The sequence below is a fragment of the Nestor notabilis genome, unplaced genomic scaffold, assembly GCF_000696875.1.
Source record: "Nestor notabilis isolate BGI_N333 unplaced genomic scaffold, ASM69687v1 scaffold5768, whole genome shotgun sequence".
Taxonomy (NCBI): domain Eukaryota; kingdom Metazoa; phylum Chordata; class Aves; order Psittaciformes; family Psittacidae; genus Nestor; species Nestor notabilis.
In genome coordinates this window covers 30,303-46,294 of record NW_009941379.1, presented here as the reverse complement: position 1 = coordinate 46,294, position 15,992 = coordinate 30,303, and the positions used below count along the sequence as shown (strand labels likewise).

At 40.7% G+C, this 15,992-nt stretch overlaps 1 protein-coding gene across 1 annotated transcript in view; it reads right to left on the bottom strand.

Annotated features, from left to right (window-relative positions):
* The window catches only part of AKAP13 (A kinase (PRKA) anchor protein 13), a 58,626-nt gene that overhangs the window by 17,556 nt on the left and 25,078 nt on the right, over nt 1-15,992 (bottom strand). Inside the window, exons 6-12 of the mRNA XM_010020851.1 lie at nt 13,630-13,672; nt 12,238-12,343; nt 7,011-7,182; nt 3,756-3,823; nt 2,888-2,954; nt 1,573-1,708; nt 903-1,021 (exon numbers count right to left, since the gene is read on the bottom strand). Of these exons, the coding sequence (XP_010019153.1) occupies nt 903-1,021; nt 1,573-1,708; nt 2,888-2,954; nt 3,756-3,823; nt 7,011-7,182; nt 12,238-12,343; nt 13,630-13,672 (711 nt within the window). The remainder of the gene's footprint in view (nt 1-902; nt 1,022-1,572; nt 1,709-2,887; nt 2,955-3,755; nt 3,824-7,010; nt 7,183-12,237; nt 12,344-13,629; nt 13,673-15,992) is intronic.

Genomic DNA, 15,992 nt, shown 5'->3' with positions numbered 1-15,992 from the left:
ATGGATTCTTTATCTGCAAAGCGACAACATCACAGATGAATAAAACCCACAATACCCAGTTTGTCTTCCTTCATTTACATCACTGAATCGAGGGAACTTGGGCCTATGTGAAGTCTGTGTTTTCAAGCTTAGAAAGCCAGAATTCATGCAGCTGCAAGTGCACACTACATACATTACATACACACATGTAGCCATCCCTGGAGATATTCAAGGCCAGGCTGGATGTGGCTCTGAGCAACCTGATACAGTTGAAGATGTCCCGGCTCATTGCAGGTGGGTTGGACTACATGAGGTTTGAAGGTCCCTTCCAACCCAGACTATCCCGAGTCTATTTTTAAGGAGTGCTCATTTGTGCAGGAACTCGAAATGTTCTCTTGTCACCATGACCATGTCCTTAATAAATTAAGACCGTTCCGCTCTTTTCAAGTAAATATTGGCTAAGATGTAAAAATGCTAAATATACCTTAAAAAAGCACTATATATAAAAGACATTGAAACTTAAGAAATTCATTTAACTGACTCCACTTTCAAACCCACAAAACTAAACACTTCCTTCCCCATTCAGGGAAAAATATGAAACAGAAGGCATCATCATCAGCATGAAGAAGGTGACAGAGTGCATTCTGTGGCTGTATGAATGGGCCAGAGTTGCGGAACAGAAGAGGAAATGCTAGTCCCTGAGCTAAATTCCATGTAACTCAACTGTAACTGAAACCTTCTACATGTTTTCTCACAATTCAAGAAGCTAAAGAAATTACTATGTATTACTATATTCCAACATTAAAGTAAATGCATTAAATTGTCCATTAGAAAGGAAAACACTTGCTGAAATGCCAAAATGGATTTTCTATTTCTGGCAAGAAGCATTAGACCTACCTTTTACTATAAATGCCATAGGGAGCTCTTACCTTCATCAACCAACGATTCCACAGATTCATTCACCCGACTGATCTTATGTAGGGAGTCTGTTGACTGAGACAGGAATTTCCAAGTGTGTATTAAACTGTCATCGTTCCCAACTCTGCAGAAAGACAGAGCACAGGATATTGTTTACGACAATAAAAACACAGCCGAATGTACTCTGAAATACACAGAAGAAACGCATTTTAAATACGAGTGGAAAACCAAAGCAAGCATTGCATGGTTATATACAATGCAGTCCTGAAACACCATGAAGACTGCAGCTCTGTGCGTCCACCTGATGGTTATGAGCATGAAAGCTAATATCATACCTGAGCTGTAAATGTGTGCTTGCTCAGTATCCAGCCCAAGGCAATGGAGTTCTCTCCTGGAGCCCAGAGCATCTCTATGAAGTGGCCTTGAATATTAACAGGCCAACTAACAGGCCTCTGAAGTCATGCCATCACTAAAACTAACCCAGAAAATCTGATTGTGTAGAAGACAACTGATGGTATCATATATAATACAGGTATTTCTGGTTTTGTGATGCTCTTTTTGTACCTTTAACATAAATCATAGTGCACAAACTTATCTGTAATGAGATCTGAATTTCTCTATGCTTGCAGCATCTGATAATACACACACACTCATGCACGCAGGGAGCAGCCTTACCCTGCAATGTTCTGTATTGAGACACTTTTGGACAGTGCTGTAGGCTGTTGTGATCTCCTGTTATTGAATATTGAGGTTACGGTGTTTTCATCAGGAGCAAGTATTGCAGAGCGAGGGCGCTCCTTCGGTTGTGAGCCTGGAAGGGAAGCATCAGAGAAAAGTCAGCTCACGTAACTGCACCGTTAACTGGGAGGATGATGACTTAAAGAGATCAGGCTCTTCAATCCACTTCCTTTTCTTTCTAGACCCATCACCAGAAGATCTCAGCTGTTTGGAGCAGCCACATAGAAGGAAAGAACATCGACCCCCTGTGCAGAGCTGACTGCATTGCACTACACTTATAAAGATCTAGGTGGGATCTGCAAGTCCAGGAACACAGACTTGGGAAATTGAACTTAATTTTACTTGATAAATAATCACATGTAGCAATCTACTATGTTGCTTTTTAATTTCCCTGGGCCTATAATTATGTACGTCTTCCTGCTTCTGGTCAAACTTTTGAGATAGGTTTCTCTATCAGTACGTACCACAGAGAAATGCTAATCCTTATCTCATTATACTATCACACACCTTCAATTAATCTTTTCATATTAATTCCAGATTTTCCCTTCTTCAGATGCATTTCTGCTTTCCGGAGAATTTCATGGTAAGTACCACAGTGGGTACATGTGTATCATACAGTGTGGTTCCATATAGTGATCTCTAAGCTATCACTAGATAAGCTTATCAAATCATGGCACTACATAACCCATTTGGGCTGTTTCACTCCTATTCTTTGACCTCGGTCACACTGGTCAGTGCAGTTTATATCTCAGTGCAGCCAGGAAAAGTTTGTCAGTATTGCTGACAATTCAAAATCAAACTTTCTGGTTTTACTATCTCAAAGCATAAAACCAAACAAACCAAACAAAAAGTATTTTGAACAAGCATCTTCTCCCCTTGTAATCTTAACAATTTCTGTTAATATAACACTCTGAGTTTAATTCTTTCCAATGTCAAACACCATGGACATAGGCTTCATCTTCCAGATTCTGTGGACTTATCACTTGTAGGCTTTCAGTCAAGTAGTTGTTCTAGATCTGAGATGACTTTAAATTTGCTTAAAGCTACATGGACACTGCAGAAGTGGATGAACTCCATACAGCTTCAGTACAAATTCTGGAACCCCAAACATTGCTTATCACGCACAGAAGATGCTCTCATCCCTACTTCAATAAATGCTTATCCATTGTAGCATTGAATATTAGTTGTCAGAACAGCTAAGAACAGCAGATATAGACTATCACCAAAGCAGAGGGAAAGGAAGTTTTCTTACTTTTGTTTCTCATGGTTACTGTGGGTAACGAAGAGGTATCATGTGCCTGCAGCATCCCTCTCTGTGGCTGAAAGAAAAATGAAAATCACTGTAATTTCTTCTTCCCTTCTCCCATCAGGCTGTCACATAACTACAATAAAAAAGCTATGGTTTTTTCTGGATCCCCTCAGAACAGACCAGTTCTTGGCTGTATGTGTATGTAGTGTATCTATATATTTACCTGTATGCAATCACACACACATGCAGCCTCCCTCTGGTTGTCATCAATGAAATGGACAAATTAAGATGGAGAAATGTGCAGCAAACGAGAAGACAAAGTGCTCGTGATACTGAAAAGAACTAAAATCCTAACTGTATAAACATTAACTAGCTTGGAGAACCATCTGCAGAAGAGCACAGATTCTGCACATTCCTCATAAAAACACTATATATATTTAACAGGTTAATGTGGCATTACAGGATTCAGTATTTGAGAATTAAGAGATACAGCATTTAAGGGTGCTGGACACCCCTGAATTTTGCCAGTGAAGTGTTTTGTTGGTTTGGTTCTGGTTATTTTTCGGTTATTTTTTAATTGAAGCATAGGACAGACCATCTCACCATAAGGTCCCTGTGTACACTGTGAATCTGCTGCCAACAAACACTCCATGGCACTCACCTGCAGCATTCACACAGTGTCAGGGACAACACTGTATTAACATGTGGTTCTGGGGAATTGCCCAGGGATGTTACTCACTATAGCAAAGGGGCTGAAGTTCTTTCCAACAAGCTGGAAAGTTTGGGACGTACGGTAGAAGATGTTATACATCTGCATGATAAATCATTTAAACCTTTTGGTTTATTCAGTAAAGTAGACGAAATCTCTTACCTTCATTTTGACTTTTGCACAAGAAGCAACACTCTCCTTACAGCCTTTGTGAACAATTGCATTGCAGTCTGTCAAAAACATAAAAACCCCACAACTGATTAAACAACAAAACACAGAAACAGGTCACGTTTTGCCGTTTGTAATCTGAACTGTTATCTTGCACAACTGAGAATTATAGCTTTCAGGCACCACGGTGGTTTACACGAGCAGCTACAGATACTGAGAGACTGGGCTGCTCTTCCTGGATAATTAGCTCTTTGTTTGTTAACAGGATTTCCTTGTGGAATTTAACAGGAAATTCTGTTTAAAAATCAATACAAGGTTAAGTTGCCAGGGTTCCAGTGGGTCTTATATTTAAGAGAGAAAGAAAAGATGGAGTTATTCCTCTGAAGAAAAGGTGGAAAGGAAAAGCAGGAGATAGAAACAGAAACCAATTGTAAGGCCAGTATCTTCTCTGAAAACACAAATATTGTTCTCATCGAGACAAGGTTTATGGGACCCAAAGGACAGGAAAAGGACAGGAACATTCATTTACATCAACTCAGACATATCATAGCAAAGATCAACAGTACAGGAACCAAGTGCTGCTGTACTACAAGATTATCAGGAAAACTAATAGGAGCATCTGCCAGGTGCCCGTGTTTGTGAGGTTAGGACTTCCTGCTGGAAACTAGACTGAAGCCACTGTTTCAGTCCAGAACCACATTTACTAATACAAAAAGCATCATGCTTTACCATCACCCTTTGCTGCGTATACACCAGAGCAAAAGCTCTCTTTTACAGAACACCCTGAGTCTGCCCATGATCCCTGCCAGCAGATTTCTGGGAATTTTTCTGGGTAGAATTCTGGGAAGTTTTCAGAGATTATTAGCAATAATTCTGGAAGAAGTTTTCATTGGGTTTGGAGCATTAACTCTTTTGACAGACGAAAGACAACAACTCAAATGCTCTCGGCTGAGATTCGGGAGCTTGGAGAAACCCTGTTATTTCCACTCATTCATGGAAACCCATTTTAACACAGATCATGAATTTTAAGTGTACGTTAAACTGTAAGCACAAGGTTCTAAGTTATTTCTAGAGGAAATATGAAAGGAAAAAAAAATCCATGCCCAGAATGACAAAACCTGCTCATACCCCCAGCACTTTTTACATTTGGGTTTACTTAATAAAAGCCAGTAATTGTTCTGATATTTTGAGAGGGGTAAGGGGTAAGACCACAGGGCGTTGCTATTCTGCTGATGTCCCACAGCTTCCTGTGCAAGAGAAGAAACGTGCACATTCTTGCAAAAACTCACAGGTAGTATCACTTTTCAGATCAAACAAAGAAGAGGGACAGAACCTGCTCCTGGTGCGTGAAAAGAGGCAGTGAGACAATTCAGAACCACTAAATTCACTTTCAAGCTTTGAAAGCCTGTATGTACCATTTAGCTATAGAGCATTTTGGTTTTTAGATTGAAAATCTTGTTTCAGGGACTTGATTCCTCCAATCTGACTCTTCAGCAGGCAGGAAGTTTCTCCCACCTCTCTGTACCACTACCACTAAGAATTAAAACCCCCAAAAGCTTATTTTCTGCATCACTGATCATAAAAAGTAAAAAAGACCAAGTAGAAACCTATAAAAGTGAGGATTTTTTGCTTGCCCATTCGTTTTACAGCATGCTAAATCTTTTAGTATTGACTAGCTGTTTCATGAAGCTGGGGGTGACACTGAAAAGTTGAGGTATTGATTTTAAATGATCCAGTGTTTAAAAAGCATTAAGGAAATGGTATTCCATAGGCAGACAGAGCAGTTATGGTAGCAATAAAGCAGTAGTCTACAACAGCACAGGAACAACAGAGCCTCTGCTGCTGGTTATCAGTCACTTCCAAGGCATTGATGGCTGATTTTAAGATGCAATGGGAGAAAGGACCACTCTCAGATGTGAGCTTTCTACCTGGGCCTGAACAAACTTCCCTTGTGGCATTCATTTTCTGGCCAATACAGTACATTTAGAGTAATTTTCTGTTATATCTTAAAAATTAAGGAAAGAACATCTATGCTAAAACACACAATCTTGTTGGATTATTTTAACTCATTAGAATATAGAGAGTTAAACTGGGATATATTTGATTTTTTAAGTGGCTTCAGAAGCTGTTAAGAAGGTCCAGCAGGGAAAGGGAGAGGATGTATTTGAGAGCTTCTAATTGTTGATGTTTTCCACTTCCCATCAGGCTGACACAGAGTGTGTCTCATGCAAACAACTTTGCTGAAATCTCTTCTTTTCCAGGAAACTCAAAATTGCCATTTGGGATTCAGCTGGCTGCTCCTTCCCCTCCTCACTGAAGTTGTTTCATATGCTGCTCATCTACCAGAATGAAGAGACAGAGCCTCCTGCTCCAGCCTGAGAGCAATTCCTGTATATGCCTTGACTCATCTCTAGGCTAGTGGAGTAAAAAATACTATTAATAGTGAGGAATGGAGAGCCCTGAGCTGCAGTGAGAAAAGGTCTTATTTGTCTGCATATTCTGTAGCTTTGGGCACTGAGCAACCCAGCCAAGACTCTGCTCTTGACCACACAAATGCCACAGACCTTACCAAGCCACAGGCATGAGAAACTGTCTGATAAGAGAATAAAATCATTGATTTCACAGGAACCCTCACTGTGGTTCCTGTACTGCCTGCATTGTATTGCATATACTTCACATGCACACAAGTAGTGCCCGTTTGACCTGTGCTACAGTTTCATGTATAAAGGGAGAAGAGGGTTAGTATTTCCCTTTCATGTCATGCCATTCTCACTGAGGGCTCACCAAAGCAGTGTTTCACAGAACTAAAGCAATACACTAAATTCACTACGCATGGGAGGGATATTTTTTTCTTCATTGGAAATAAAAAGCCATGATCCAAGCCACCTTTCCCTGTCCTCTATCCATCAAAACACAGCACCTCAGCCCGAAGTCATAAGATGCAGCCCAAATAACCAAAGTCTTCCATCTGACTGATACATCCCAACAACCAGGGGAAGAAATCCCTGTAGGATACTGCAGTGTCTGAGCACAGGTTAGGAAGGCGGTTGCAGGACACTTCCTTGCAGCCACAACTCATTTCAGTCCAGCTTCCATAAGGCAACATGCTGCTCCATGAATCACTATCTCCAAAGACGCCCTCCCATCCCACATCCTTAAGGAAGAGGAAAATAAAGCGTAACATTCTCATTTCCCATGTCAGATTTAATGAAAAACAAAAGGAAGGGGAGGAAAAAGGCCCCAACTTACTTGCACAGTAGTACGAATCCTTATTGAAAGGTTTCATACAGTGGTAACAGGTTGCTTGGGCTACAACGGAGGTTGCAGTGAAGAGATGTCCATTTAACAGCTTCTTATCTTTTTCTTTCTCCTTGGAATCTTTTTCCTTCTCTTTAGTCTTCTCTTTATCTTTCTCTTTTTCCTGACGAGAGATAAATGAAGAAACAGGGTGTTAATTTGCAGAGGTCTCTCCTCTAGTTACAAATTCTACAGTGTTTGCCTTTGGCACTATGACAATATCGATTGGTGCACACCTGAACAATAGCCACGTGTCTGCACAGCTTTGCTGAAAACTTCAGCTTTCAGCCCCCATGCACGTGGATTAACACATTATGGACTTGCAGAGCCTTCTGCATGGGGATGAAACTGAGTCTTGTTCTGCAAGCAGCAGCTTCCTCCACCTTTGTTTTATATTTGCTAGGTGTACTCACTTACCTCTTCTGGGCTCTCATGAATCAATTCAGCACTTTCAATAAATTATGTTAAATACAATCACCATGTGTAACATGCATCAAACTTCCAACACAGGTAATTTTTAAGGCCAACCTGTAAGACTCAATCTCTAACAACTGCATGTTTAATGGAAAACACACGTTCTTCCTCATTGCCTGCACAGCATCACTGCCAGCATATTGTCACCTCTATTTTCCTTCTGACTACCAACTTTTTCGTCAGTTTCACGCAACCCCAAGTAACCATGTGAAACTTCTTGGGCAAATGGATCTTTCACAAACTCTTGAAATATGGCACTACAGAAAGGCTGTGGAACAGCAGCAACACTGTAAAAGATTATCTCGTGTTCCAGAAGCCACAGTTCAACCTCTGGGCTACTCAGCTCTGGCAAGATGACAAGCAGAGCCAGCTTCTCCAACTTTTAGCAGAGTTTTTGCTTACTTCCTATGTAAAAGAGATAGAAAATGCTAAATACTAAAAATCTGGAGTATTTTTTCTGTGAAGCCTTTTGTGGATTTGGAATTCTCCTGAACAATTTTTGAAGGAAACTCTATAGAAAAACTCCAAATTTGAATTACAGCAACTCCTTATCTATGTACCACTTTACAAAATATTTACCATACAATCTGTATTTTAACCATTACTGCAGATTTCGTGGCACTTGAAAGAGAAGCTTATCCAGAAACTGATAAAGGCTTCTGTAAGCTTATCTTTCCATTTTGTTATTTATATGCCACATGCCTTTTGCTAAATACTGTCACAGCTAAACATCAGAGAGCAGCCCACATGAGCGACTGCCATGAAGCAGTTAAAAGAGGTATTGAGCTCTGCAGTCACCAGCAGGGAAACTTCTGATGACACACTCAAGTAATAAGTAACTCAGCCTAAGGTCTCCCCTCTCCCAACACACCCCAGGCAAAGTGCCAGTGTCAGAGTCTGTCCCTGCAAAGCCTCATAAACAGAAAGTCTATTTACTGGACTCAAACGCTATTCTGTTCTGCAAAGAAGCAAAACCAGGAGCATAACCGTATGGAATAATCCTGTCTGAAGCAGAAAACCTGCCAGAAAAAGCCTGCTTTGTGGCGTATCTCCACCTCCTTTGAGCCATCAGCTTAGATCACTACCCTGTGTAAACCTCCACAGCACCACTGTCCATCTGCTGATCTCCCACCTTTAACCATGTCCAGCCAGGCAGGATTCAAGAGCTAAAACTCTGCAGTTTAGTCCTTGGCTGAAAGTATCAAGTCTATTGCCAGGACTTGTGAAGCTCCAGGAGAAAAGATCACTCTATGCTCAAGGCAGAACTTACATCATTCATGATTAAAACGCTGAAAGAAGATTCACTGTCCTATACTTTAAACATACCTGATGCTTACTGCAAAGCCCAGTAATTCTACAGTCTGGAATAACACCCTCGCTTCATAAAAATCTCTCTAAAAACCATTTTAATTAAAGCTGAACAACCCCAGGAAAAACAGGAAATGTGTGCACCACTTTCAAGGAGGAAACAGCGAACTTCATACACGGGGTGCCAGCCATACCACTGAAACACAAGGTCTCAAAAAGAGATTGTATTTACTCTTTGCTATTTTTTTTCGTGTGACAAGTTAGTGGAACTTTTGTGAAAAGGTATTGTAAAAACAAACCCATTTTCCTGTGCTACTGGAGCTGCCAGCAGGACTTGAAGCTCAGCTTCATGGCTGAACCTGTGGCGATGGGCAGCAACAGGCACGCTGGGTACCACAGCTCGGCTGTACGAGAGCATGCGCTGCAGCGGCGGGTCCCGCTCCGAAATAACCACGAAGGTCTTACCTCCCACTGCTTAAGTCCTACCAGCTTCACTGTTATTTGAGGTACTTCGGCAAATTTATTCCATTTAATTGACATCCTTCCCCTGGGGGCAGGAGAGCTGCTCCCCACCAGCATCAGCCCATTGCAATGGCCGCGAGCGGCCAGCGCGGCAGTCAGAAAGCAGCTGAGGAAAGCAGGAGGGCGGGACGAATGCTGCTAACTTCCTTGAAGATGATTTTAACTACTTTGCTGTTGCTTTCATCTTGCCCTACCCCAGCTTCCACTGCTAAAAGCCACACTAAAAAGTAATACAGGCAGAAAAAGATGCGATTAATATTATAGAAGACACAAGCCAATAGAAGACCACCCACTTAAAAGGCAGAAGAAGGTGACAAACCAAACCCTCTGTGATGTCTGGGATACAGAAAAAGTGAATTTTAACATACCTCAGTGTTGCTATGTAGTACTTCACTGAACAAAGTGCTGCAGAAGACTTCCCAGACAGAAAGGCTTCATGTGTTTGTGCTCCTCCTGCTCTACAAGTCACAAATATTCCGTCTCCTAGTCCTTTCAAACACTTACAACTCCTACTATATACACTGAAGCGCTGTTGGTGGTACAGCACTGCCTAATGCAAATCAACAGAAATTACTCATGCTAATCTTCTGTCATCATTTCCCAGAAACTCTCTACCAAAGGAAGAAAATGAGTATTCTTCTTTTTTCTAATTGACAGAGAAAGACTGTCACAATTTAGACTTCATGAACATGAATCCGTGCATGCTCCTGATTTCAAGAGATTCCCTGACTAATCCCCAAATAACACAAAGGACATTCCAGACATGGGTAAATTCACACAAACTCCTATCAGTATCCCCTGAAGCTAAACACTCCAAACACCCCTTAATTTTTAGGGGCTTTTGCACAACTTTCTACACCATTTCTAAAGAGCCATTGCCATTAGTAGCCTCTGATGTGCTTTATTTCATGGTTCGTCTTAGAAAACGGGGTTCTAGAGGTTTGAAGAAAAGTAAAATCTAGTTGGAAAGAAGTTGCATCCTCCCTCCCCCCTGACAGCAGCAGAAATCAGCTCTTCCTGTCCAACTTCCTCTTTCAAGGTTTGTTATTTTTAATTTTTAACTCTCACAGGTTTTCAGCAGCCAGAATGTTCTCAGACATCAGTGCTCCCAAGAAGTTTTAGGCCAAATTATTTAGATGTGCAGCTGAAGCCTTCAAACTGTTGCAATGCAAACACGCCACTGCAAGCAGACAAGAAACTGTAATTTGAATATTACGGCTTTTTAGTAGAAATACCACAAACGATATGAGCTTTGCAGTGCAGGTTATTGTTGGGATGCTGGAGCAAATCTTTATGAGCCATTTCAGACACAAATATGTAACTGGTGAAATCAGAGTGCACTTATTTAACAAAAGCAAAGCAAATATCTTAAAACACTTCTATTTTCTCACCTGTCCCAACCAGATCTCTTTTATCTCTGTGTGTGCGTATACATATATATCTCCAGTGTGTGTGTGTGTGTATACATACACATCTCCAGTTCTTGCTTTAGAGATTATACACCTGAAGTGCAAGAACCAGTTAATGATTTCCAGACTCGTTCAGAGGCTGTGCAACGTGCTCCACAACTTCTCACTAGTGGTTTGCACAGGGGTTTCTGTGTAAACAGATCTTTTACTTTTACACTGCATTTTGCAGCAGAGAACAGCATTGTGTTAAAGCTGCAGAGCAGCAGCTCTTGCTCTCATCTTGAAAGGCAGAGCCATAAAGAGGAACTGTGCGTTAGGATGACTGATCTCACTAGAGTTGGTAACCTCATTGCAAAGGTGATGCAATCTTCCAAAAATGAGTATCAAAATGTGTGTTGGAGCATCAGCGCTCACAAACCCAGCTATCTTAGAGGAATCCTCAGGCTGAAACATCGAGTGCTTATGTTAGGAAAGGCTAAAATCAAGTTTGTGCAGATGAAATGTGTCTCCCCCCATACATCTATGTTTCAGCCCAAGTCTTATTCTGCAATAGGCACAATGCTCATTATGCCACATTTTGTTTCCTGTTTGCTACTGAGACACTCATCAGAATATGTAATTATGTGTCTCAGGGGCCTTCTATAGTATTTACCAACATTTTAGCTACACATCACCTAACTATTTAATACACACAGCCTACTGTGAGGTAAGGTGATGTTAGCTTGTCAGACATGATGAACTGAGGAGGGATTTAAGTAAAAAATCCAACCAAGCCAAAAACCCTCCAACATGTATTAATCTTCAGGGGACAATCTAAGGCAACAACAGCCTGTGTGTGTGAAGTATTTAGCATTAATGTAGTTATTTCTATAACCAACACTGTTTCCAGGAAATTCAGCTGTGCTGAGCAGTGCTTAACCTTCAGCAAATTAAACCCCAGGTTTTCAAGGATGGAAACAAGGGGAAAATATAAATATTGGCCATCCCTAAAGGTCACTGTTTGAGCAACTTCTTCAGCAGTGCATGGGGATTTTGTGGCAATAAATAGAAATAAAAGGGAAACACAACAGAGCCTTCGGCAGACAGTCTCTTCTTACAGCTCCTGTCCTCGTTTTATTAAACACCTCTCAGGTTCTGTACAAATTAGACCCATCCATCACTGCAAATACATAACTCATCCCAGAGAGCAATCTATTTCTCTATAATAAATGAAGCTTCATTCTGTTGGGTAAAAAGGCAAAACCACTGCACATGAAAACTCACCTCAGGTGCATTTCAGTTTTGGGGTGCTAAGACTTCCCATGTAGATATTCTCTATTACCCCACAGTCCATCCTCCCCTCACAAAAGGAGAAGGGAGTCAGGCAAAGACATAAATAACACCGTATGGGAACACATTGAAACACAGAATTCATCACTGCTACCTATGGGTATTTCACGGCTGTATAAATCACAGGAAGCACTTACTTTGCTCTTCTTGCTGCTGGACATTTTATTCCTGAGGTAGCTGAAGGTGCGACTGACTTTGGTTGCACCTTTACCAGCGGGGACACTGCTGCTCTCTTCAGATATGCTAAAATCAAAGAAGAAAGAGGTTGCTTTTATTATTCTTTTCATCCCAAAGCATTTGTTAAATGGATAGATTCTTTTTTAAAGGACAAACGTAGTTATTATCCAATAAAGTGACAGGTTGTTTTATGCTTCTTTTTACTGAAGAAAGCAGAGTGAAGACAAAATGCCAATCCAGTAGCTTGTCCTGTATTTCAAGGAATCCTTTTACTTCTTTGGAAGCAATCTCCACTGTCGAACCATGCCACAGCACCCTCTGCTGCTCTTGTGGCCAAATAACCACTAACCAGCTCACAGCGTCAGCCCGTTACATGGCAAATACTGCAGACACACAGCGAGTCTTGGCAGTATTTTAGACATAAAAGGATCGACGTACACACATCTCTTCTTAAGAAAAGAGAAATCTCCTTATAGAGGAAGACATCTAATAAACTCTGAAGAGGCAGTGAGTGTCTTTACCAGAAACCACACTGCAAAGCCTCCCTTGAGGAATGAGACTACCAATACCCAGTAATAAACAGTTATTTGCATCAAATGAGGTGTTTCTGGGAAGCCTGATATTTTCTGCCAGTCTCTACATGCACAAGCTTATGACTTCATCTTCTATAATAGAATAAGAAGCTATGGAGGAAACTATCATTGCATTAAAGGACACAGTCTGTCAATAGGAAGTACAACACAAACCAAAAGCAGAACGAACAGAAAGACAAATGAAATCAAGGAGGAGAAAACAGCAGCGAGCACAAAGAAGGAGCCTCCCAGCCACAAAATGAAGCCAAAGCTATCAGAGTGACACAGAGACGAGACACTCAGCTCCTTTGGTACCACAAATGTCCTTCCTCCAGGGAAGCACTTTTAAAGCTGGCACCCACCAGAAAGATTATCTCCTCTCTACAGCTTGCAAGGATGAAAAGTAATAGTCAAAAACATGATCTTTTTGGCCTTCATTTTAGAAATATAAACAGACTTGATTAAAGGGAGGAACAACTACTTTTAGTGTAAAATATAACTCAGAGTAAACTGATACTGTTTGATAACAGATAATCCAGTATGTTACTAGCTATGAGTAAACACAAAGCCTTGTTAGAGACAAGACCTAGAACAGACTTTCATATTCTATGATCTATAATATTCTTCAGCCTTTAGACATACAGGACTGATTTTCAGAAGCCTGACAACTTGTGATTTCGGCTGAAGGGCACTGGTGCCAGGAAGGCTTTGGGGTATCTGAATCAGAGCCCATTGCAGGAATCCCACCAGCAGAGATGTGGCACCCCCAGAATACTGTACCTTTGAACCGAGGAAGCTGTGGGGCTGCCGAATGCCTGCGTACCTGGAAAAGATCGGAGGGGCAGGGGGGAGGACATGTTAGACTGCAATCTTAGGCCACTGAGTTTAAAAACAGAGTTTGTGTATTTGGACGGTTCAAGAGGAAGAGGAAATGTTTTCCAGAAGTGAGTGTTTAGAATAGATTTCATGTGCTCAGGATAAAGCCGGTTCCCTGTATCCTTAGGTGCTCTCAAATTAGGTGCTGAGGTGAAAGCATGCTTAGAGTTTTTACCATTCTTCAGCTGTTAAGCAAAGCATGTGCATCCATTAAATGTGCTGGTAAATCAGGGTATCTGAATCAGAACTGCCAATTCAACGACAATAGGTACAAACGAGAATCATTCTGCCACAATGCTTTAATTTATACACCACTAGAAAGAATCTACTGTGCAACACATCCGGGTTTCATGTATGAAACTTTTCTACTTGATAAAATTATAGTACATTTTCCCATCAAAATCCTGAAGCACTTCATAAAGGGTAAGAGAAACAAGGGAAGCCTTATTCCATTTTCCATTAAATATTACCAGCCTAGGGCTTAGTCACAAAACACTGTGCTTGAGGAAAGTCTGACTTTCGCCATGAAGCTGAAGCCCTGTCAATGACACAAGTTCTCTTTATAGCACAAGAAACCTGCTTGCACAATGCATTTGGAGCAGATGAGGTAGCTCACACCATTTACCAGAACCATCAAAGACTACTGAAAAATCAGGATGAGCTGAAGCGAGGGTAGTCTCCAGGTTAACTGGGCTTGTCAGGACTCCAAAAAGCCCTCACTGCAAGCACTGTTTGCAGTCCTATCTGAAGTTCAAGAAGCAGAATGATTGACCATCTTATTACGCTTTGTAAGCAAAGCAATACTTTGGCTTCAAATTCTGTTCACATATTAAAGCTAAGGGTGAGTGCAGAAGAGCCACGTGACATCAGAGGTAAAGACAGTCCTCTATCCAAAAGCAGTAAGTGCATTAGGAAAAACTGTGCATACACTGTTATGCCTTATGATTCTGAAATACACATTTTCCTAACTGCTGATTCAAGTGTCAACACAGCCTGAGACAGAAATACCATTTCTTCATCTTGAGAAACTAAAGTACAAGCATATCCCATTACCTAATCCCTGCTTGGAGATCTCTGTTAGTACTTCCCTTGCAAAATCTTTCATCTACTTAATGATCTATCCCAAATACATCAAAGTTAGTAATACTGTAACATACATCAAATGAAGTCTACTACTTGCTTTCCTGACTGTGCTAGGTTTTTATATAACATCCACTACCTAAGCGCCTACTAAGATCACACAAGTAATACACAGACTTCCAAATCCCTGGTTAATGCTCCAGTGACTGGTTCTTGTTTCAGTTCTAGTTTGCCTTTAACATGGGTTAAGCTTCCTTAGTCTTGCCTTTTATTAATAGATTCATCAATTTGACTGGATTTAAGTATTTCACACACCTTTTTGTGTCTTTGCAGTCAGGTAAGAAATATGAACACTGAATCAAGAGATGTAATAATTTGATATTAGTGACTGTTTTTCAGCACAATTATGCAGAAAACAGCAACTGGATTAGGATGTTGCAAACAGAAGAAACCAGCTCACAACCCCTTAATGCTGACAGCAATTAAACGTCTGTGGGTCAAGAAATTCAAATGCTTCAGAATAGTTTTCTAAATGCACAGACTGGCCTTGTTCAGCCACCTGAAATCTATATCTTAAATATAGATAGATACATCATGATATAGCTTAAATATCATGAACATCTTAAATATATCATGATATATCTTAAATATAGATATATCATGCTATCATAGAAACTCAACTAATTTAGTGAAAACCAGGCATGGAGAGGTTGAGGAGCGGAAACTGAAATCCAAGCGTAGACTCAATGCTAATCAATCCATCCATCCATCCTCTCATGAGAAATGAACCCTGAACATGTGAAAAAATAAACAAACTGGTCTGGGATTACTACATGAAAAATGCCCATTGCCAAAGCAGTCTTATGAATAGCTGTGGCTAAACCAGCCTTTTTATAAAGTCACCACAGTACCCTCAAATATGAGGGAATAAAACACGCATAAAGAAAGCACATTTTTGTTTTAGACAATATCTGACATTATTTTAATGCTTATTGTTAACAGCAGCACTGGTTGAGGGAAAGAAGATAAATACTGGCCAACAGAAACACCCCCAAAACTGCTATACCCTATCCTGACTGGTAGGAATTATTTAACTGGTTGGATGCTTAAACCAAACAAAAATAAACTAAACCCAAAAAACCCAAACTCCCAAAACAGGCAAAACCCCATGAAAAAAAAACAAATCC